This window comes from Rhamphochromis longiceps, linkage group LG7, assembly GCF_057381845.1.
Source record: "Rhamphochromis longiceps isolate RC_006_pf linkage group LG7, R_longiceps_female_GT1.1, whole genome shotgun sequence".
NCBI classification, from domain to species: Eukaryota; Metazoa; Chordata; class Actinopteri; order Cichliformes; family Cichlidae; genus Rhamphochromis; species Rhamphochromis longiceps.
The window spans coordinates 1,494,523-1,519,271 of record NC_140563.1 but is presented as its reverse complement, the minus strand read 5'-3'; the positions used below and the strand labels follow the sequence as shown (position 1 = coordinate 1,519,271).

At 44.1% G+C, this 24,749-nt stretch overlaps 1 protein-coding gene across 2 annotated transcripts; it reads right to left on the bottom strand.

Annotated features, from left to right (window-relative positions):
• Window positions 1-690: 690 nt before the first annotated feature.
• nup93 (nucleoporin 93) lies at window positions 691-24,338 on the bottom strand. Of its 2 annotated transcripts, none has more exons than XM_085411553.1 (22): window positions 24,191-24,338; window positions 23,170-23,352; window positions 22,152-22,269; window positions 11,136-11,198; window positions 9,641-9,769; window positions 8,881-8,955; window positions 7,928-8,020; window positions 7,678-7,817; window positions 7,303-7,435; window positions 6,627-6,784; window positions 6,359-6,524; window positions 6,125-6,218; window positions 3,621-3,812; window positions 3,411-3,537; window positions 3,255-3,327; window positions 2,782-2,826; window positions 2,221-2,337; window positions 2,021-2,139; window positions 1,827-1,944; window positions 1,658-1,741; window positions 1,424-1,552; window positions 691-1,027 (listed from the first exon to the last, which is right to left on the bottom strand). In XM_085411553.1, exons 2-22 carry the CDS (start codon window positions 23,346-23,348, stop codon window positions 917-919), a joined length of 2,463 nt encoding a protein of 820 aa, XP_085267679.1. In that variant the 5' UTR covers window positions 23,349-23,352; window positions 24,191-24,338; the 3' UTR covers window positions 691-916. The 2 variants fall into 2 exon arrangements, with proteins under 2 accessions (XP_085267679.1, XP_085267680.1); XM_085411554.1 differs by having other exon boundaries at window positions 23,170-23,349.
• Between the last annotated feature and the right edge of the window lie 411 nt (window positions 24,339-24,749).

Genomic DNA, 24,749 nt, shown 5'->3' with positions numbered 1-24,749 from the left:
TTGCATACAAACGTATCACAAAGTTAAACAACGTCCACATTTTTAGTCAAAGATTAGTTTTTGGTTTCTTTACTAATAAAATAGTTTAAGACTACCTCCTTTGAAAATACGCACAAGGAACGAGCATCACGAGGACGCACTCGTTCTGCAGCGTGCGGTAAAATGTTTTGTTCCACTGATTTCCCCTCTGATGGAAACAGAAATATCCCCCCCAAGTCCGATAGCTGAGCTTGAGCCAACCAACCATCTGCCAGGGGACAGGACGCTCCACAGCCTGTGGAAACGGCACGGCTATGGCCTGCGACACTCGGGACTGCGTAAGGCTGAGAGGAACGGTCTTGTTTTGTTTCCCAGGGAGACGATTCAATTAGATTTCACCTGATTTATTCCCTCAGGGGGGACATGGAGCATTTCGAGTCTGTTGGGTAAAAAACAAAAGTGTTTGCACCTTCTGTTTTAGACGAGTTCACTCTCAGGATGTGTTCTCCAGTATTTCCTTTGTGCGAGTTAATATAGGTGCGTGATGACTAATGTGCTCAAGCCTGCGTGTAACGGCTCCCGTATTAAACACATATATCATAATATTGTCACAACTTTGACAGTAGCACTGAAATAAAATGAAGCCAAATGAGGAAAAAAAGGAAGAAAATGTAACGAAACATAAAATGTTTCAAAATAAAAAAGACGAACGAAAAGCAAACTTTTTATTCTAAATCATCACAGATACAAATATGAAACAAAACAATGGAAATAACAAAAACAGACTGACAGGATTTCAGATGAGCAAAAAAACCAACGTATGGCTCAACATGGCGATGAACGCCGCCGCTTTTACACAACAAGATGGCAGGTGAGCGTGTGAATGAGCCGGTCTTCCCAGAGGTTTCTGCTCATCGTGTGTGTGTGTGTGCGCGTCTCAGTTCATCAGTAACTCCATCTGCACCAGTCTCGCGTTGGTGTCCCCGGCCATGTTATAGGGAATCATGCCAGCGAAGGTGATCAAGGCTCTGGCCTGACCGCGCAGTTGCTGTTCAGAGAAGAGATGGCGTGTTAACATAACGCATCAGTGAGACAGAATATTTAACAACCAGCGAGCTGGGCATAGACTAGCCGGCTCGACACAACCTAAAATCCTTCTGTAGGCACCAGCTGCAGTCAGCAAGCTTCTGGGTCACCAGGCTTTCTATGTCTGATGTAAGTAGAAGTGAAAAGGTAGAATCCAGAGGAGCGACGGAGACGTACTGACAAGGGACGAACGAGAAACTCTGCCAAAAATGTCACATGAATATATTCAGTTTGCCACTAAATGTGCTCGTATCAGCTCAAATATTTAAAGTAAACGGATCTTTGTATAAAAACAGAATGCGTTAGGTTCAGATCTACCTATAAACACACATCTTTAGTGCTGTGCTCATTCCCTCACCGTGTCTCTGTCCTCCATGGTCCTCTGTGGCCGTCCCGGTGTGCCGGCTGGCGCCCCCTTCAGGCGTTTGTACTGCGTGTAGAGGATGTTCATGGTGGCCAACAGCACCTCGGACAGGTTGTGACGCACCTGGAGGAACAAAACGACATTTAAATAAAAAGAAAGCAGAGAAGTGGAGCCCATATAAAGACTGAGTATCGGTTTTGTGTCTGGTGTCCAGAACCGAGTCGACACCTCATCGCTGAAGTTCCTGAAAGCCGCCACTCTCTCCTCCACGCTGTCCTGACTGAGCGGAAGAAGCTTTAAGCGCTCCATCACCTGACAGAGAGAGGCAGCGTTAATGTGACGAGGCCGCGTGCGTCTCCCTTCATGTCTGTTTGTTCATTTTCAGAGTTGCACTCACATCATACGCTCTGTCGACGTGCCCCGCGTGGTACTCGTCGAAGAACGTCATCAGGTCTAAGAGCAGGTAGAAGGTACTATCGACCGACTTGTCTCCTGCTACGCCCTGAGAGCGATACCTGCAGAGGGAAAAGAAAAGGTTACGGAGGTGCGTGTGTAGATTTTGACCAGCGCACGGCGTGTCCGTGTCCTTACCTCTCGGCGATGGCCACGGCGGTGTTTTTTAGCCTCTCCTTGTTGGACTGAGGCGCGCTGACCTGGGCGATGACGGGACTCAGGAGCCGATTCATCAGCTCCAGCACCTTGTCTGAGTTCTACGCAGAGACACACGTAAAGTGAACGAATCCCAAAGCGACAGCTCTGCAGAGATACTGCGCAGTGCACGGTCTGCTCACCTTGGCCAGCTCGTACAGTTTGACCGCCTCCTCAAACAGACCTTTGTTCTCGGCCTCCAAAGCCACTTTACTGATGATAGCTCTGGTGTCCCCAGCAAACTTATCTATGACTCCGGGCTAGACAGGAGAGGATGGGAGACGGGCGTGAGGCTGAGAGAGGTGCAGTCCTGACAGTAACAATGTGCCTTCTGTTCTATTGTGTTACTCAAACAAAATAAAACCCGTCCTTAAAGTCTGACTGTCCATCAAAATAAGTCGATGCATATTTTTAAGTAAGCCGTTAATACAGAAGCTGCACATCTAACGATGCGCTGTGACGCATTTAACATTGTCAGTCGTGAGTGGGAGGACCTGTGACAGCAGAACCGAGTGCTGCTGAACGGGGCGTGTTGAGACATGAGGGACTCGTGCCAAAGGACCCCCCCCAGGGACAGGGAAGAGAAATTCAAAGCAAGACGAGGAAGACATGGGTAGACAGTAGGTGAGGGAGGCAGGTTATAGAAATAACCATCGACCAGATGACAGTGAGCCGAGACATCGGAGACGTGTCCATCGTCCTACCTTCCTACTGCCGTCCTTCTCCAATCTGCCCAAAAGCATGTCGAACTAAAAGAGGACAAAGTACAAATCACCACATGACAATAAATACATGAATGCAACATCGTCAAAGTTCACATGTAAACTTGTTTTCCAGGAGAGATCAGTTATTAAAACCAGACAGAGCAACACATTGTTCTGAATCTAAAATTCACTCCATGCTCCTCACATCTGTTTTTATTACAAACATTTGTCAAACGTTGCTTTAACATATACCTATTTTTCATATTCTTTAAGTATTTTTTAAACACATGAGCTGTTTCAGAGCCAATCGTATTTAACGAGGACAACACCGGGAATCATGCAGGTCTCATCTGCCCCGCGAGAAGCACAGTGAACCAGCTCTGCTCTTCTAAGATGTTCAACATCAGCTCATCTGTCACCAGCGCAAAGCTTCTGTGCTAACGTTCGACCACAGAGTAAGACGGGCCGCCCACCTCTCGACTCTCAATGACAAGTTCGCTGACACAGCGCATGAACATGTTCTCGCCCTGGTTGTCTTTTTCATTGCTGCAAAAAAGAAGAAACATGAATTTAAACTTGGAGCTGTACAACATATCGTGTGTGTGGTGCAGGGCGAGAAATGTGTTTACCGCAGGAAGTAGAAATACTGCAGCGCTTCTCGTGGATCCGTGGACTCAAACTTGCGAGTGTAGAGCATGAGCAGGCGGATAAAATTGAGCCGACGCACCATGGGAGGGTCACCGGGCTCCTGGCTCACTGCGGGGACGATGTGATCAGTGAGATCGACAGGAAATAGAATATGCATGTGCATTACCCTACAAAATAAAGGTGATACTCACGTAGCTGAGCGCTTTGACCGGTGGACTTCAGCAGCAGTCGTAGCTCATACAGGACCAACGCCACGTGCACGGCGTGACTCCTGAGTCGCTCGACTCGAAACAGGAAAGCCACCGCCGCCTCAAACTGAGCCGTCAGGAACAACACCTGGAAATACAGGAAGGGCTGCTGGCTCGCAGAAAAATGGGACTCGCCTGCAGAGAAGAGGCGGAATAAAGACGGCAGGTGGGAAAATCAAGTGTCTGTGACCAAAACCTGCAAACAAGTTCAGGAGGAAACGGGTCGCGCTGCTCACATCCACATGAACATAGTAAACGAGCGTTTCCGATCACTCTGCGGAGATGGATGGAAGTCACCTGTGTGGGTGTTTCACCGTCTCAGACAGAAACTCTGCGCTTCACAGAGCTGTGCACATGGCCACGTCCGGCTTTTTTAAACATGGGAGGAGAAATTTAAAGACGTTTTTTGAGTGCAGGTACTTAGTCATCAAGTTTACTTTTTAATTATAATTCCTAATCCTCTTGTTGGCTGAAAGTTTGAGGAGGAGAGCAGGGTGGACCATGTCAGCCATTTTACAGCCTTATCGCAGACTCCCAGCGTTTTAGTTCAAAACGGGAGAGCGAGGGAGAGAGGAGGCGAGAGAGGGGGAAGATGAAGGGAATAAAAAGGACAAAGGGGGAGAGATAGGAGTGTGGGTGTGAGAGGGGGGAGAGGGGGAGGGCGCTGCAAACAAGAAAAGAGAAAGAAGAAATGCACAGCAAAGAATGTGAAAGGACAAAAATCAGTGGGACGGCGATAATAGAGGACGGGGCTGCAGGAAAGCAGACGAGCCCGGCACCGGCAGCGTGTGAGAGAAATGAAGACGGGTTTTGGGCTTCGTGTCCTGCTGTGAAGCAAGATGGAGGACAACGAGGAACGCTGTGCCAGACAACCGAGGGAGGCGAGCGGCAGCGAGAGAGAAAGCAGAACGAGGCTCCGGGCTGTGCTTCCCACCGAGCAGCGAGGGCGGGAAAATGGGAGATGGACAGAGAGAGGGAGAGTAAGAGAGAGCTCCGAGTCTTATCTGAACAGAGCAGGATCAGCCTGGAGAAGGCAACACCCAAGGGAGAAAGCTGTGCTTTTGTCCGTCTGTGGGAGGGAAGGCCTCCTCGCGCCCTTGCACTTGTGTCCCGGACATGTTGAAGTCTTACTTTAAATCGATTCTGGATGAAGAATCAAAGCGTGTCTGCTGGTGCCTGTTCACAGGCGTGAGCAGCTGACCCACAGCTCTCTTTAAGGCTGCTCTCAGCTTTCTGGTGTGCAGCTCCGTGCTCAACACCACGCAAGCCCCAAAAAGTGCCCCGAGTCTCTCGCTGTAATATTAATTATGGTGAGACATAAACTCGGCCCAGTTTGTTTCGGGCACTCCTAACGGCGTTTGACCCATTTTCATCTCCCTGCTTTAAGCTGAGGAGCTTTGCTGACGGTGTTTGATGAAGCCTGTGGAGATGTGGTGGTAGGTGTTGGTTAATTTGATGCAGGTAGCTGTAGCGCTTCCAAAGCAGGAAAGTCTCATCATCATGAGCACAAAGATGAACGACTGCTGCTATTTCCACATTTCCAGGTTACAGAAAAGAAATCAATTCACAAACAGACTCGTGAACTTTTGTTCCTGCCGACTATGACGAAGCTCTGAGTCACACTTGGCTCGTCGTCCATGGCAACAGCTGCTGAGGCTTATGGGGAGGGTAGTACTTCAAGCTGTTGGTACAGCAAAGAGAAGCGAGAATATTCATGTGCAGGAAACAGTTGAAATATTCATCGAGCGATTAGTTACACAGGAAAATGAATCACTTCTCTTTAACGATCACCGATGTTACTGATGAAAACTTCACATGTTTAGCATTTAACATCTATATGATGTTTTAAAGATTGTGAATCTGACATCATGTAAGAACACAACGAGACGCTGACAACAATAATCACCTGATGAAGCAAATCCTGAAGCGTGCTGTGATTCGTCACCAGCACACACACATTACAGGTTGTGCACCTCGACTCTGTGCACAGAGGTGCTCGCACCATCGCTAATACGTCTGTTTGAACATTTTAACGGCTTAAACCAAACCAGCACTCAAGGAAACTCATTTTGATGTAGTTAAAAAGGTTTTAACGGACTCAAATTTAACTTAAGATTTTGTTTCTCAGACGACTCGCTCCTTACGAGGGACCGGTCGTCCGTGTGCACGCCGTCACCCTGCGTTCTACGTGTCCGCACAAACATGGATGCAGTCTCACAACAGCACGAGAGGCAAAGAGCAAACAGTAACCCAAATAAAATCTGCATCCCGGGAGGTGCAAACAGCTCGGCCGTGCAAGCCTGTGCTTGTTCCTCTGTGCTCGGGCAAAGAGATAATGGAAAAAGAGGAAGGTGGAGAGGCAATGTGATGCACCGCAATTCTCAGGAAACTCAAGTTCATATATTTGTAGTTATTTCGAGAGCTGAAGGAGAATTTCAGTCCCCTACCATAGTCTTCCAGCAGCTGTTTCTGTAGCTGTGGCAGGGTGAGTCTGTCCTGAGGAGAGCTGCTGCCGTCATCATCGAAACACACCTGGTTCAGCTGTGGGGACACAACGCGACGCACATTACGCAAGGGAGCAGCACAGCCCCGAGATATCAAACTGGGACGATGATCTCTAACCGACCAGGATCAGGAAATCGTGCCTTTAACCCAAAAACAGCAAACCAGGGGAACGGTACCTTAAGCCAGAGGTAGTCCTCAGTCTTGTCTGCTATCTCGCCGTGGTTGTCATTGATGTCGCATTTCCCAATCATGCAGTAGACAGCTCTCTTGTATGGATCGGCACAGTTTCTCAGCACTCTGCGGTAGTGCAAGCGAAGCTTGTTCTCTGAAGTCGGGGAAAGTCTAAAGAGGAAAACCAGATAAAACGGGAAGCGCGATAAGACCGGTTTGACCTTCAGGACTTCTCTGTGTGCAGAGGATGAGAATGAGCTGAGCGGAGCTCACCGTCTGTCAGGACTGTTCATGTACTCCTGAAACCAGGTCTTGAAATCTCCCAGCTGATGTTGCATTCTGTTCACCACCTGCATGGCTGCATGCAGGTCGCCACAGCGCAGGCAGTAGTAGATCACAGCCCACACCGGGTGGCCTTCTATCTCGCCGTCCTGTTGTGCAAATTGAACAGAGTGGTCGTATTATTTATTTATTTTGCAGCCACTGCTTAATTCTTCAGACGGTCGGAGCTTCGCACTGCAGATGTGACCTGTCAGCCAAACAGACTCATCAAGAATCAGTGAAGCAACGGTGGGAAATTAAACCGTTTGCACCTACCAGTCGCTGGCTTTTAGAGCACAGGTGTGCATGACCAACTGCATGAATGCCAAAGAAAAGATAAACTCTTAAATATAAATGACATTTCTGATCAGCCCATCAGATTATTCTGATTAGGTACTCATGCACCAAGCCTGGGTCACCCTGCACAGACAGTATTACTGCAACAGTGAGGAAAGCAAATGAGTGTGGTAAAGGTTATTCAGGTAACGACTGGAGTGGAAATAATAAAAATGCAATCCAATGCAATTTTTAAAAAAGTGATGAGGCCTGTAGGAAAGTTAAATAAAGCTGCGTGTTGCAGGCTTTCTTTATTAGCCAAACATTTAAACAGTGTATACACGTGTGGTACCTGCATGCCAGGCAGAGGCCCTGGTAGCTTGATGTTGAGGAAGCTGCGCACTAGTTGGTATGTTCCAGGCACCCCTCCTAGTTGGGCCTGATGGAGGTTCCCAAAGACAGTCACCATGGTGTAGTTTTTATAACTGGGAAAGACAGAATTCATATTTATGGTTCATCCATCCATCCATTCACTTCCGCTTATCCTTCTCAGGGTCGCGGGGGGCGCTGGAGCCTATCCCAGCTGTCATAGGGCGAGAGGCGGGGTACACCCTGGACAGGTCGCCAGTCTGTCGCAGGGCTAACACACAATATTTATGGTTCATTCTAGCTTAATTTCAGCAAACTGTAGATCCATGCATGTATCCACAAAAACAGGACCGGCTACCTGTTCTCAAGGAAAGCAAGTGCCTGGCGCACAAAGGCCATTTGCATTTCAACACTAGTGCGACTCTTCAGAGTGTCTTTGGCTGGAACCAACAACACGTCTGTCATCTGCTTCACCATCAGCCACAACTCTGACACGTTCTGGAGGAACGAGAGAGAAAGAAAGGTGCGTTCATACCGAGTAATCTGTTACATCTGTCAGTAACAAGTAACTTCAGGCTGATACATCAGTGAGAGATCAGCGTTCCTACCTTGTCGTCCAGGCTTTCTGCTACTGAAGCACATAAATCTCCCAGATTAGGCTGAATGTGACCGTTCACTATCTTCTCATTGAAAATGTAGATCTGACGGAGAACAAAACGGAGGCAGGTCCACAAACTGTTAAATGCTCGTTTTATAAGGAAATGTCAAAACTTTCATATAAACTTAGCCTCCGGTTAAAAATGAACCTTTTTTTACGACCACCGAGTGAAATGGTTCACAATAAAAAACAGCACGAAAAGTATCAAAATGTTGACGAGGTCGTCAAAGAGGATCACGAAAATCAGACAAACGACGCCGCACGCAATGTGTCGACACATGGTCGAAGTAATAAAATGTGGTGCAGCGAGTGGAAGCGACAGAAGGTCATCCTGGATGATGCTGGGTGGAGCGCTGGGGCGGGGACACGCGCCCCCTCTGCAGAACAATTAATCCATATGTTTGATCTGCAGCTTCCAGGCTTTGCTGTAACCCCGTTTCAACCAAACCATCGGCCGACAGCTTCATGTCTTTAACAGAACACAGCTAGAGATGATTATTATTATTATTGCTACCAAGCTCTGCGGCGCTGTTTGTATTAAAACACACTCTGCTGATGTCCTCCTTTTCCCCTTCATTAGATCCCAGTATGTAATCAATACACGTTTATTCTTCTTCTATGCATTTATTACATAAGAAAAAGCAATAAATAACAGGCATTATTAGGCATTAGCACAACACATTTTAGTGCCACTAAAAATGTATTTCCCTTATAGTAACATTTGCATTCAGATTTTGCAGCGTTAACCTGATATAAAAATGCTTCAGTAACAATAACCTGCTGTGCAAAATGCCACAATATGAATGCACTGAAAGGTAATTTGCATAAAACAGGAATGTTGATGTGCTGTGTGCATTTACCTGAAATTTTCACACCAAAATAATTAGACTATCGGGGACCCACCTGGCGTCCGTAGGCCACCTCCACGCTGTCCAGCGCACTTCTTCCTGGAGCGGTCACCTCACTCACAAAGCTGGGCTGTAATGGACCGCAGGTCAGGTGGTAAGCAAAGACAGAAGTAGATCAGTCGCGTGCTGCTGAAACGTTTGTGTCTAAACAGGAGAACTTTTGCTGCTCATTACTTTGCATGTTGAGAGTCTGAGACAGGAGGACGTCCTGTCCCGACTGATTACTGCCCGCCTGCTCGACACACGCTGGGACACAATCCCACACAATAAGATCAAAGTCTTGTTTTTGTTTCTTGCTCAGGGTGATGATAAAAATAGTGTTTCTGAGTCTGAGATGAAAACGCTAGCTTGTTTGTTTTAGTTGAGCAGGTAGACAGGTAGTGTGTGGCGTCACAGCCCTGACATGCTCTTTGAAGCAGACATATTCAGTCCAAGAAGTTTAACTGTGTTACAAAAATGATGCTATCTGTAAGACCTAATGAAGCGGGAACGATGCGGCACTTGACAGTTCTGATCTCCACACAGCAATGTTTCCTTCATACTCAAACGAGGTCACGATTAATAAATCCACCGTGTTGTTGACACACCTGCACGTTAACTGAGACACAACCTCTGAATTTATTGTTCATAACTACAAATGACAGATTCATGAACGCATTAAAAATGACACAAACATGGACCGACTCGCTGCTGCAAAATTCATTTACAATGTGCAGGTGCCACCATGAGCACCTATACGGCTCCCTGTCCCGTACCTCCACGTCTTGACTGAAGTCCAGAGCGTCTTCTCCTGCTCCCAGCAGCGTGTGCAGCACTCTCTGCTTCACCTGCTCCCACTGAACCAGCATCGACTCCCGATGGTACTCTTCAGCCAGCAGGAACGTCTGAACAAACGGCGATGGGAAGCAAGCCTCCAGTCATATTTCGAGCGTGCAGAAAAACACAGTTCACTGGGATCAAGCTGTGTTACAGATGCTAAACAGGGGATTGTCCTTAACATGGTCATCTCTGCCCCAAGCACCAGCTACTCAAACCCTCCCGTTTGTGAGTGGTAGCAAATCACAAATAAGTTGGCTTAAAGTCAAGATGACCTTAAAGTTGAAGGAGCTAAAACAATGCATTTGCCAGGCAGGATGAGTGGAGGGGTCTGCACTGAGCTCCATCATACAAAAAATAAGAAGCGCTAGAAACGAGCAAAATAATTTGTCCTTGTAGTACAAGTACGTTAATCCACATCCACGAGGTAAGACGAACATCGCACACACTAAACTGGATTTAACAGCAGACCCCTGTGAAGACGAGTCCACCAGGACTCGGTGGCGTCTATTTTAACCCTCCACAGAGACTTCAAAGTGAGATAATGGGAACTCGAGATAATTGAATCTCCAGCTTAGGGAGATGCAAATCTAGACTAAAGCCACCATTTACTGGGTTAACTTGGTCAAAGCTTTAAACAATTTAAAAACGGCATTAAGTCTAAAAAGATATTAAAATTGTATTTAAATCGAAAGTATAAACGTTCCTGGTCAGCGACACATCGCAGTAATTTAACAATTTAAAAAAGCAGTTTCATGTTATACATGTATTACGTTCTGTTATCGGGGCTTTTTCCTGCCCAGATACCTTTTTGGTTTTAGAAGCACACAGCATGCAGCAGCTCCAGTGGTTACTGTAACATGCCTGCCTGCCCTGCTTTTCATGTTGATGTCAAAACTAAAGCTACGAGATAAAAATCTGCAGGAACATCTAACACCCACGTTCTTTTTAATCTTCAGTGCATTTGTTTTTCCCCACCCTTGCACATAAGTCCCTTTCCTCTCTCGGGGAGCGGAGACAGATAATGGGAACGGCAGCTAATTAAACGCGGGGCCTATTAGCTCTGCACATCAGGGAAGCCATTTCAGAACCATTCCCCAAAGGTTCACACCAGAAGGACTTTTAGATCACAGCGAGCAGAAATGACTAAAAATGTCGTTTTTAAGTGTTCGGTATTGTGATGTGCTGATGCTACGAGACAGTGAAACGAATGCTTTTGTAAACCTCGGTATATGACAAACAAACACACACTGTCTGTGACTGTTGGGACTAATTATGTCATCTTCTTTTTTAATCATCTAAAGAATAAAAAGTATAATCGCACTCGGACGTGCGCCCTGCAGGCCTGCGTTACTCTAACAGTGCCTGTGAACTAGTTTCCTACACTGCAGGACTAAAGACTGCGAGGCCACGAGACTCTGGACAGATACCGACCCTGCGGCGAGACTCCTCGATGGCGGACAGGAGGGCGTTGTCCCTCTCGTTCTTCAGGAAGCCCTGCAGACACACAGACAGATGTGGGGAGAAGAGGAGTCACGGTGATGAACACACTGTGCATCATGTTCCTGTTGGCTTTGGCTTACATTAACACGTTTGTCAATGCAAAGGTGCACTTCTATCATGTGCAGGTAAGTACTGCCGCTAACCTTGAGTTATTCTGCTTTTTTAGGTTTATATAACTGCAAGTCGTGCAGCCCTGCCATAATAGCTTCTTAGACTGGAGGAAGGTTGTTCCCTTTGTCAGATAACAGAATAATCATTTACTGGTGACATTGTCTGACTTTAAATCTGAAGCAAGCAGGATAATTCAGCCTCAAACCCCCAAAAGCAAGCAGTTGATCAGAGACAGCTAGTTTCCAAAGCCAAGGACGGTTTATTCAGCTCTTAAGAAGCTGAATTCGCTCCTGTCCTCTCATGTGCGTCTATGTCCAAATGCTTAGCTCAGTCCAATTTCTACCTCTTCCTTTTACAAGCTCACACACACATCACCTCTGCCTGACGCTAAATGGGCAATTTGCATGAACACCTTTCTGAAGAACTGTCAATAACAAAATACCATCAAGTAACTCACAACTAAGGTACAGCAGGCTTACCACAGGTTACCGATCCGAACTGGATCAGTCAAAGAAAGTGATTATTGGATTTTACGTGCTGATTTTTGCTGACCACTCTGTGGGTGAGCCTTTTTACCAGTGAGAATAAAAACAGACACATAAAATGTTCAGAAGGTTTATTATAAAGAAAAAATGAGCCCTATATAATCGTATAGTTGTACTTCCTGTAATACTGCAGCCTTCTTGGACACGCACACAGAACTTTATCTCTTTTGGCTTTTTCACGGTGTGGCGTTGGTTCTGCGATGAGCCCACCGACACTTTAGCAGACTGACGTCTACGTGCTGCTGCCGTTTACCGTCACCAGGGGGCAGTGTCCCACGCAACCCGCGCAGACACGAGAGAAGTTATAACAGAAAGAGCAGAGAAATGTTCGCTGCTCTTTTCATGCCGATGTTTGAAAATATTTTCTTTACGCTTTTTCACACTTCTCCCGTTTATGTACGACCTCACTTTTCAACCAATCACAGTTGAACCTGTGTGTGATTTGCGGCCTGTCCGCAAAGCATGTCTGCGTGGGTTGTAGCACAGGCAAACACCTACACGCACCAACAGAACGTGCTACTATAAATCCATGTAGGTGCACTCTTAGATAAAGCAAGAAATTTGAAAACATTGAAATATTCATTTTCACTATTTAGCTCCGTAGATTTATGACAGTATTTCAACTCTGTTGGCTCTTTGGGTCTAAACATTAGGAAAATGTCTTTTCAAGAGTAAGTTACAGCTTAGCTATGCATGATGAAAATGTGCAGAACGCTAAATTTGACTATGAATAGCACAACCTGCCACCACAGACATGTCAGTAACTGATTATCAGTATTTGTATTTCTCCATGTTAATCATTTCTGGGCTTGCAAACACTAAACATCTGACACTACATGTGGAGCAGTATTGATATCTTTTGGGTTTTATTTCGCTTCAGGCACTCTACAGTCTGTCAAACAACATCTTTATAACTAGCATATTTTCCATCTTGGAAACAGCTGAAACTACTTATATTGTGACATCTTCAAAGCTGCAGAAGAAGAGTTCCCGTCACAAAAGATGATGTCAAGATCCAAAAAAAGTCTATGCAGAGGTCGGTCAGAAAATAGGACAGAAACGTTTCCTGCTGCAGTCGCTGCAGGTGTTTGAGTTTACGTGGAAAATAACCAGTGGCTAATCTGGTTTTGTGCTACAGTTGACTTTTAGAGACGTTATCATGTTAAACCGTAATGGATCGCGTCTCCTCTAAAACGGGTCAGTACCGCGTCACTGAGTTTAAGCCACAGCATTCATTCAGGTCAGTGTAAAGTGACAGAGAAAGACATCATTTACTTCCTCGTATTACTGTGTGAAAATCTAATTATCTATGACAGATTATCCACTGCAAATTAAAGACTTGAAAAACTGGTGTTTGCACGGCTGACAGCCAAGTTAAAGGTAAACTTAGTGAACTTACATGCAACACCATTACTCTGGTAATTAAGAAAGAAAAGAAGCGACTCCAACGTAGCCCGTTTATAGCAGCAGCTCATCCCTGCTACCCTTAGCTTCCCTTTCCTGCTCTGTCCCTCTCTCGTTTTTTCCCCGTCTCACTTTCCCAGGAGAGGCTGACAATAGGTCTATATTTAACCACTCAAACCAAAGAAGAGCTCAGGTCAACACTCGCAGGAGAGCTGCACTGGAAAAATGAAGAGAACAGAATGAAACGTTCACAGATCAGAGGCTGATTGCGATGACTCCAAGTGTTCTTGTAAATTGGAGAAAAGGCGATGAGACTGACGATCCTTACAGAAACAGGCAGGGGGCGGGGCTTAAAGCATCTAAAACTACGGCGGTACATTGGGCACCGAGGGGGAACTGCCTCGTCATTTTTCCTTCAGCAGGTGGCAAACATTTGTGACTGATGTCATTATCAGTGCTGCCAACCACTGGCCTATACATTACTTTTTGTGCCAAGTGTAAATTGATGAGTTAGCCAAAAGCTGAGGCCAACAATCCCATTTATCTGACATGCAAATGATTTCTGTCTTTTTGGCTTTGGTTGATAAATCACTAAATCAAATATGAATATTACAGCAGTTAGATATCTGATAAAAAGGACTGCTGGTAGCTGGATACACTGTTTCCCTCTTCACCACAGGGGGTGGCCAGTTTCACGTAACTGCTCCTTAAAATGTTTGAAGCTTCATCGCAGGCAGGCACAGCATCGCTGTCGCATATAACCTCCTTATAATTTTGATCAGCACTACACAGTCCGAAGATCTGGCACGTTGTTCAGGCCCAGACACCGGCGTTTCGCGCTGACTAATCGCTGCCAATGTTTTAATTCCTCCTCGTATTTGTTCCCAAACTGTAAAAATAACCATGAAATAGAGAAACGCATTTAAAAAAGCAACGCTGAAGCGTTTAGAAGTAAGAAAGATGAAAAAACACATTTTAATAAATGTGCTTATCACACTCGATGATGCACTGAGCACTGGGGTATCGGCGTATCAAAGATGCACGTTTCTTTTGCCCCACCCCTGTATTGTGTATCCTCAGAGATCTGCAACCTGCTGTGAACACCCACAGCCTGCTGGCCAGACAGCCCAGAAGCTTCTACAGGAAGAGGAGCACTGCCACCGAAAATTATTTGATCATGGTTGATAAATCAGGAAATACTGATGGGGGTGGGAAGAAAGGTAAAGGCGAGGACAAGTCGGCCTTCAAATATAAATACAAATGATCCAAGTTCCATTCTTTGTCTCCAAATTCATCGACAGTATGGAGATAATGTGAAAGCTCGGTGCACATTTGACTCTAAAAATATTATTTTCTATACGCCAAAATGAAACATGACTAAATTTTAGCATACAGTATAAATGTGATATTTAAAAAGGTTTCTCTTCAAACTTGTACGCATGCTAAATCTCTGTGCTGGCATACAGGCCCCCGTCTCCACTGCTAATGACAGTCACGCCATCTACGCATAAAGGTAATCTTATTTTATACTCATTCAAATCAGAACATCTGAATTTTCACTCTTTTGAGCCAGCTTCATGCTTATGACACTATACGAAAAATATTAAGATACCGAGCCGACGCAGAAACGTGTGATTTCCAGGAATCTAGAGGTTACAGAAGGGCACGTTCAACGAGCTGACGGGGAAAAGCCTCACTGTGGAAGTCATTATGAACCAAAGCAAAAACATTTACCATGACAGAATGAACCGACCACTGCCTGAGTGTGTGTGTGTGTGTGTGTGTGTGTGTGTGTGTGTGTGTGTGTGTGTGTGTGTGTGTGTGTGTGTGTGTGAGAGAGAGAGAAACCCCACCCTTTCACTCTTTCACTTCCTGTGTGGTGAAATAGAAATAAAGAAAATGAATAACATACATTTATAACATGTAAGTATAAATGATCAGAGTGCCTCACATTCACAAATGACTCAATCATCTCCATCATCATGTATGTCCGCACACACTGTAGCACAGCAGAGAAGACATGACAAAAAGTAAGACGCACAAAGCACATACCCATCAGTGACTGAGTACATGTATATGTGTGTGTATCCGTGTATGTATATGCAATACTCACTCATGAGGAGAGCCTTTCTGCCTGTCTGGCAGACAGACGAGAGGGCAGGATGAGACAAGGAAAAGTAAAAAACTGGTTTTCAGTTCTTTGTCTGAGCCTAGGTACGTGGGCTCTGACAGCCCAGGACATTTGCATCGTCTCTTCGCCTCTCCATCCCACCGTGTCACTGTGCCAGGGCAGCAGCAGCGGCCGCCATGCTGGGGCGTGTTCCCTGTGCCCCGTCGAGCCGGCATGGCGGTCCGCTCGCAGCCTTTTCCCCGTTCAAAGCAGGCCAGTGACTCTGGTGCGTGAGCCGGAGAATCGAGTGAAAGTGCCACATCAAGACTCGCTGGAGGTTGTTTTATTGTCGGAGGGCTGTACCAACTGAGCGCTCAGACACAGGGGGAACCCGCGAGAAAGAACTATGGATTCATATAGAATATCAGTTCCTGCCATCAGCTGACACCCCCCCAAACAGCCATTCTCCATCCTCTGTCTCTCTCTCCATCTCTCACTTCGTCCTAGCATCTCTGACGGCCCTCCCTCAGTCCCACTCATTTTCTTCTTTTTTTATCCATCTATGCATCCTTCTTTTCTTCCCTCCTTCTCTCCTCCCTCCTTCAGCTCAATGCAATTATAGTAATGGATTTTTTCCCCCTCGGTTGATGGCTTCCGACATCCTGTCTCGAAATGAGGCTAATCATGCTCTTAAGGGTCATGTTTAGTTAATGAAGGGTTTGGGAGGCACATGGGGAGAAAGGGGATGGGTTGGTGGGTGCGTGGGGGGTATTCCTATATGCAGTCTGTCTATTATAGTGCACACGTGCACACACAAACAGCTTCAGGCATGTTAATCCATGCACTTCCGGAAGTTTTGTGCACATAGTCTCTCTCTCACACACACACACGACTGGATTCATGTGTGCAGGCAAGCAGACAGGGATGCACGCAACCACGTGCAGACAAATCTATGCTACACATTCATTCATAAATACACGGTTCAGACACCGTATACAGCAGCGATCGATAGCGCCTGACACACAGGCATGCAATCTCAGCACACGAGGCTTGTGCACGAGAGACACACACATCGTGTGAAGCTATGTCAGGAGCGTTCGTGTATCTCAGCAGATGCTCTGGGCTTAGCCAACTGCGTCCGCTGAACGCATGCCATCACTGCTGAGGGATATGTGTGTGTTTAAGGGCTGGGGAGGGCAGAAGAACAGGAGAGGAAGAGAAAGGATGTAAATGGGAGAAGGATAAAAAGCAGAAAAATGTGAAAATATGCAATTTAAGAGAGAAAGGGAAAAAATGAAAGCAGAGAAGCACGTAGAAAGAGTGCGATGTACGAAAAAGGAGAAAGAGAGCATTGGCAGAGAAAGATGGAACAGTGAAAAGTGAGACAAGGACAGGGAGACGGAAAAATATTGAAGCCGGTCGCCATTTTTCTACCCGCTCTGCTCTCTGCCTTTCACTTCTACAGTTTCATTTTTCTGCTCTTTTCATGTGATCTCTTCTCTTTCTCTGCTTTGCTTTGATTTTGAATCCTTTCCTGTTAATCCTTTGTAAGCACTGATGGGAACACAGGAAACAAAAACATGTAAGCAGACTGCACTCTGATAAAGACCCTAAACATGAGATGTAAATATATTCACGTTTGGAACAGACTCAGCCTCATCTAACCAACCACATAATCTTACTAAATATGAAGTTGTCCATAGTATGTGCAATCTAAAAACATGCTAATTCCTGCTAGCAGCTCCGACGTCCACGAAGCCCAAAATCTAAGACGAGCTATACGGCCACAACCTATAGGAGCGCTTCAGCATATATACAGGCGCATCATTCACACACCACTGCCCTCTACATGCGCGCGTGTGTGAGCCGCAGAGGCATGTACCAGCTCACTCATGCGCAAACACACACATTTACACACACACACTCATAAAAACACAGCACATTTTCCATTTCCTTTGTGTCCCGTCTATCCTGGAGAACTGCAGCCTCTACTGCCTCGCACCCCTTAAACCAAATTAAACCCAATCTGACGCACTGAGGTCGGGTTGGTTGAGGAGCGAGGATGCACAGATGGATGATGCACGAGGCACACGTTAGAGGTCCTCGGTTACATTTGGATACATTCTTTGATTTCAGGGTTGCCATGGGTGCACATGCATGTGTGAGTCAGCAACGGTAACGAGGAAAATGTAAAGCGTAGATTTAAATTGAAAGTTAAACTGATGATGAAAAGTTGGCTGATGAATAAAATCATTGACAGACTGCAGATGAAACACAACAATATGTGATTGTAAAAACGGAGACTCTGTCCATGTGCAGCGATAATATCTGGGGTGTTAGTTAAATATAGACAGGCTACATCCTTTGTGTGGTTATAGGAATGCATCTGTACGAACAATAACTTCTGCAAATAGTCTGCTGTGAGACTGTGACAAAGAAAAAGTCTAATATAAAGTGTATCGTGACAGGAAAGGAAGCAACAAGATCAAAGTTTTAGTAACAGTAAACTAAAGCTAAACTTCACTCCTAATTAATCAAAGCTAATTAAAAAATAACAAAAATGTGCACTGATTTCGGGGATGCTTCCATTTGAGTAACTCCATCACGTACAAACACAGGTGGTGCTGAAATGTGTGTTTGATCTTAAAGAAGAACATTTGGGTGTGAGATTGAACTGAGCAGCGCGAGAACGTGACAGAGGTCCTGAAAGTGGCGATGACAAACGCATATGTTAGCATTTACACACAAAAGGCTTGAGTCTCCAACGATGATGACTGAAGAGCGAACGCGGCCCTAAAGAAAGTGTTCTTGTCACTGTAACAGTGACGAGAAAACGTGTTGTAAGTACTGCAAATATAAACTACTACAGTCTTTCAGAGTTTTATTAAATATTTAATAAGAATACTCCTGTTACTGCACCAGCTGTGTAATTATAGAATAAACCATTTATTTCTTTTCAGTAGACATTATTTCCACCTTTCTTTCCAAAGTAACTAAGATTTGAGCGACTACATCAGTGCATTTGAGCGTAAATTGCAGGTCAAATGTAGAGTCTGTGTGTTAAGAATACTCTGGAAAGGCTGTTTGCTTTCAGCTGTTCAACAAAGTGCATCAAACAGCTTCTTGGTGATGCCTTCTTCATTATCATCGTCATCATGATCAAATAACCTCTCTGCTCCTTTGTGTATACTTGATGATATAAAGTGGCTGAGACTGCCATCAGTTAAATGGAGGGAAAAAAAAGCTGAGCTCAGTTTCTCTTTTCAATGGTTCAAATTTAAACTACATTTCTTCGTTGTTTCCTTATTCTGGCTGAAATTCTGCTTCATTTTTGGCACACTGTCATGGAGCCAAACACGCCCAGTTAAATGAGGTTCACAATTAGTCACAATTTGCAATTAAATTCAAACTGTGTGTATGTGACGTTATGATCTTCATTAAAAGAGAATTTCCCATGGGGGAGCAGACAGCTTTCTAAATGACTACTCACCTTGGTCTGCCTAGATTAGCTTAAACTGTTGTAAAGCAACTAAAAAGGCTAAAACATGAATCTTTTTGATGCCGCTAAAGACTAGATTTACCTTTAGTTTGGGGGACGGTAGAGTAGAGCATCACAACGTTACGATTTAAGACCAAAGTAAACAACTATTTTTGGCAAAGGCTCACTGCGCCACTAAACAGAGGCTTAATGGAGATGGTGAAGACTTTGTTTAAGCTCCATTATGCAGTTAGCCTGGCTGTCCAGAAATCATCCTATATTGTGCTTATAGATTACACATATATATGAAAGACTACTGTGTGCAGTCTATGCATCCAACAATCTGACATCTGGAGTCCAATCCTGACTCAACAAGCTGATCTACGGAGCCGATCTTTTCAATTCTCTGCTGTTCTGGGTTTACCTCACAATGCCTCAGCAGCAGAGCTCCAGAGGAGGAATACAGCTTATTAGTTTAACACTGGTATCAGATAACTACTTGGCATCAGCAGATACCCACAGCAGCATCAGTATCATATGAAAAACTGTACAGTGCACTCCATTAATTTTCCATTTTTGATCATAATTATTTATACTGAATATGCTCAGCGCAGGGCCCATTAGGTAAATGCCAATACAACACTACTATCTCAGCTGACTTTCCATTTATCTGACCAATTCCTGTAATGTGGCTGTTTAAACTGAGCAGCTGTTTGTCTGAAACAGCTGTGGAAAATTTCTCCTGAAATAAAACGTAATGCAATGTCATCTTCTAGACCCAGAAGAGCAATCGCAGGGAGGCAGAGTGCTCGTGTGTGTGTGTGTGTGTGTGTGTGTGTGTGTGTGTGTGTGTGTGTGTGTGTGTGTGTGTGTGTGTGTGTGCGCACGTTCACCCTCACACTGCCAGAAGCTAAGTGCTTTTCCAGTCAGTGAGTGAAACCCACCCTGGCCAGGATACATCTGGCCGACCAATAAGAATAAAGAAGATTTCAATGAAACAGAGAAGAGGCTGGACTGCAACAGTGGAAGAAAAAAAACCACAGAGATAAGAAAGGAGGGTGATAGAGTGGTGGCACATGTATGTGGAAACCTGATGGAGAGAACAGATACAGTGGAGAGAAATAAGTAACCAATACAGGAGGATTAAGCAGGGTGGGAATAAGGGACGGAGAGAGCACTCAGGGAGCAAAAAGTCTGGTACTCAACATTAAAAGAATACTGGGCAACTTTGATATTGCACTTTCAGACTTCTAACAGAACCTTTGTTTTACATTTAAACCTTCTGTCTCCAATACCGTCAAAACAGTTCAAGATTCACGTGTACCACAGGAGAAAAAATGCAGCTTTGAGCCTCCAGCCTAAAACAAAGGACAGAAGTGCACGATAAGCTCACTTTGTTCCACCTCCCTGCATCACAGTTTCTCCATAACTTGCATAATCTTCAGATCTAACCAACTTCTACTAGAGCAGCATGGCCTCTGGCAATCCATCAGACGTCTTCACGCTCAAACCTGCCAAACTACAAGACAGTTTCACACACATAACACAACTACCTCCTCACGCCTGACTAAATGCGACAACATGCCAACCATGTATCCATCACAAATGCTATTAATTCTGTTCAGCTCTACAATCGTGTACACGCACTCAGTCACAGCACAACCTCCAGAGCCACATCTATACATTATGTGACATGCACTGCTTTTACATGGGTGAAAGCTTTTTTAATTCAGTGCAACTCCACAGATGTAGTTTAGTGTGACTGATGATACATGTCATCATATAGTAAAGTACAGTCTAATGAATGTGCAGAAAGAAAATATGATCAAAACTCAAAGTTAAAGAGAATAAACAGCACAATGTGACCTTGAAACCAATGAGATTTTCCATGAAAGTCATTTTTCTTGACTGTCCACAAAAACAGAGCCTGTGGGTCACACAGCAAACCCAATTTTCCACTGGAATAATTAACTCATTGGCTTTGTGTACTTATTTCTGTTATCTCTTAAATCTTCGTTCTGTTCAGCCTCCAGTTATAAATTTCAACATTTTCAGCCTTTAACTAACAAACTTCACACTTGCTCAGTTTTTATCAGGCTTATCTTGTCAGTGGGGACAAAATGCAGACTTATTATCTACAGTTAATTACTTTCAGACCTTAGCCACAAAACAAATTTAATCCTCACTTCTAAATGCAGTGAAATATGCACATGCTTATTAAAAGACTAGGTACTAGTTTCTTACCATCTGTCAATGGAATATTTCTTATTTCACTCCACAAAATACCTCTCAGTGCTCTCAGTAGTAAGCGAGTCTTCCTCTAGTGAACCAGTTCATTTAGGTTAAAAACACTGCATTAGCAGCTAGCTAGCAGCTAGTTTATGGTACCTGTATGTAGGGCTGCTCGATTATGGCAAAAATGATAATCACAACTATTTTCACTGAAATTGAGATCTCGATTATTTGACAATATTTATTTAACAATAACAATGTGTTGAATAATGACTTTAAGGATTGTCATAAAATAATATAAAACAGTGCAAATACTGATAACAGTGCAAATGTTTGCAGTATAAGAAATAAATGAAAAATGTAAACATCTGTGTTTAGTGAGCTTTGCAGTGTTGCTCTGTGGTGCAGCTACACTGTAGCAAAGTTTACACACTGTGTCTACTTGATCCACGTCTGACTGAACCCATAATGTTTCCACACCACTGAAGTTTTTTTTACCTCTTTTCAACCAACAGCAGTCACTCTCCTCTCCAAATAACTTCTGCTCAGCTTCCCTCGGGTCCTCTTAATCAGCGGTCCCCGACCCCCGGGCCTCGGACCGGTACCGGTGCGTGAGTCGTTTGGTACCGGGCCGCGAGAGTTGAGGCTCAGGTGTGAAATGTCTGTTTTTCAGGGTTTTTATCGGTTTTCAGCTTTATTTTGTTATCGTTTTTATTGTTTACTCGGTTTTCCTGGGTCTTTTCACGTGTGTTATGAATAAATCTTCTTTTTTTCGGTACCAGTACTGGTTTTATTTTGTTGTATTTATTCGCGACACCTTAAAGGCCGGTCCATGAAAATATTGTCGGGCATAAACCGGTCCGTGGCGCAAAAAAGGTTGGAGAGCGCTGCTCTTAATTGTTGTGACACGTGTTCGAAATGCAGAGAGGTGCGCTCGATTTGCCACACGGAGCAGCGCGAGAGTAAAGCACGAGGGAGGGGCTAATAATCGGCTCAGTCATTTTTAATGATCGTTGAAAGCCCAGATCGTAATCGAGATTACAATTCGATTAATTGAGCAGCCCTACCTGTATGTCCGTGTCTTTGACTGGCTCCAGGGGCTCAAACGTGGTGGCAGCGCTGAGACTTTCTAGTCTCTGAGAAATGTGGAAGATGTCTAAACCTCTGGAACCAAGGAGGATGGACCTGAGGTGAAACAGAAAGGTGATGAAGAACTGACTGACAAATAACTGTAGTTGCTCCACGTGACCACTAGAGGTCGCAGAACGCTTTACCACCGTTACAGAAACCACTGATGTGAACTGTTACGCATCAGATCAGGTGTCATCACATACATCACAGAGAGAATTTCAATCTAATATCAATGCAGTTTTAAAACTAATACATTAAATCCTTTAAATATCACTCAAGCTTATTGATTAAGGAATATCTTCTTTAAATCTTTAAAACCAAACATATAGTTTAGAAATGAGTGTGTCTATCATAGAGATTAATGGGAAACAAATGAAAAATGATTTTATACTTTACATTTTATTTACATGAGAATATATTGCAGTAGATTATACTAAATCTGTCTGTTATACTAAGTCTGTTATTGTGAAACGTGTATTATTATTAGTAGGATTCTTACCACTATATATAAAAAGGAACTCTTCCCAGGCTCTTTTTTTCATGTTGATCTTTAAAAATTAGACCTGATGCCTTGTGTGACTGTTTACCACCAATTTAGTTCCCTAATAGCCCGTCCCTTTCTTTACTGGTATTGGGATCTAATTACTTTATTTATACAACTTTGTACACATAGATAACCATTCATTTGTTATCAATTACCATTTTTGCCAGTAGCAGTAATATTATGATTAACAGTGGGACATTTTCTGCCTATCTGCACATACTGATGTTCATATTTCATACCGTTCTTGGTTGTATCTTGTTATTTTATAGTTCAGCTTTATTTTGTTGTTTGCTGGTTTACTCTGTGACTACTAAGTGTTTTTGTTTCCACTCTTATAGTACTGTGCAATAACAGAAACCACAAGAATTTCCCTCAGGAAAAATAATAAAGTTCTATCTTATATTTCTTACGCTTTTACGTCTGCAGCATCTTGGGAGGTGCGGGTCAGGGTGCGGGATCGAAGCCTCTCCCCCGCCTGCTGGATCTCCTGAAGGTTCCTTTCGACATGAGGAAGTTCAGACACTGCTTCGGTCTCAGCAGCCAGCTGCTCTGCCTGCTGCAGGAGCTCCCCAAATCCCTCTGTATCCATGCTGCTATAGAGAAACAAATGAAGATATTTACATGTAACATCATCAGAGGTGAGATGACTAGTGTACAGTGGTTTGGGGAGCTATAATTTTAGGGTGCTCACATCCTTTTGGGGGGAAAAAGGTATAATTGGCCTGGACAATTTTGCATAAATATGTTGCTGTTATTTTAGAAACCTAATCAACATTGTACCTCACCGACTAAAGGTTTTGTATGTATTATTTGTTGTTCATTTTCAATCCTTAGAAGAAGGGACTGGGTTAAAATGTACTGCAATTCCTCAACTGCGTGGATGGAGATTTACACAAATTCAGAAGTAAACGTAAAGTGAGCACGTAAACGTTTCAGACGTAATATAGCTGAGAACTGCCACAACAACAACAAAACACGTTTAGGACTAGGCCTAGTCGATAACATACAAACTGTGAATAACATAAACACCCATGTATATAAGGACATACAGCTGTGAGCTTTCGGACAGTTGACAGCAACACCTGGAGCGCGCGCATGGAGCGCTGTGGTGTTAGCTTAGTTGCTATAAACTCGCTTTAGGAACAGCAACAAAAATGTACAGTTTCAAATGAAACTTAATTCCGGCTGCTGTGAAGTGGCGTGATGTGAATCACGATAAAAACATGTTTGAATTCATTTTATTTTATTGTAGTGCTGTCCTTTTGGCTAAGCTTCGTTAGCATGCTAACATGTAGCTACAAGTCAGAATGAATTACACTGTGCAACGTTAGCTAGCATGCTAAGCTGCTATTATTCTTACATATGCTCAGTGTTGCGTTAACTCAAAAAGTTCATTTTGATGACGCGGCTGGAAGCAACTACACTTCATACCTGTTGTGTGAGGTGGGAGAAAATACGGTCCTGTTTATACTCCACGCGTGAATGTATTTACAGTTATCTTCTGTTACTCCGTTTCTTCAGCACGCAAGTACATTATTTGCCCCGACCGGCACTTCTGGAGTCGATCGTGATTGGACAATCCCGCATCCCTCCCGGAAGTTCTTCTTCTTCTCTAGTTTCAAATATTAACGAAGCATATCGTCACCTACTGTCATAATTTATTATCATCATCATCATTATTATTATTATTATTGTTATTATAACACTAAGTAGTAGGATAACTCTTCTAAATATAGGCAGAAACGTGTACAGTATGAAAAGCTGTTCTCGCTTTTAGAAGTATTCTTTGTCAAAAGTTTCAGTATTAAAATGCTTGTTTTGTTACTGTAATGCTTACTTGGGGTGGCTGTGGCTCAGGAGGTAGAGCAGGTCACCTACTAATTTGGAAGGTTGCTTTAGCCTGTGTGAAAAATATCCTTGGGCAAGATACTAACCCCAAGCTGCTTGCATGAATGTGATAGAATTTGTGTAGGAGAAGCATAGAAAAAGA

Coding starts and splice junctions, on each gene's coding strand:
- nup93 (XM_085411553.1), bottom strand. CDS start 23,348: ATGGATACAGAGGGATTTGGGGAGCTCCTGCAGCAGGCAGAGCAGCTG. Junction 8,956..9,640: donor ACTTCAGTCAAGACGTGGAG/GTACGGGACAGG, acceptor GGTCCATTACAG/CCCAGCTTTGTGAGTGAGGT. Junction 1,742..1,826: donor ACGTCGACAGAGCGTATGAT/GTGAGTGCAACT, acceptor TCTCTCTGTCAG/GTGATGGAGCGCTTAAAGCT.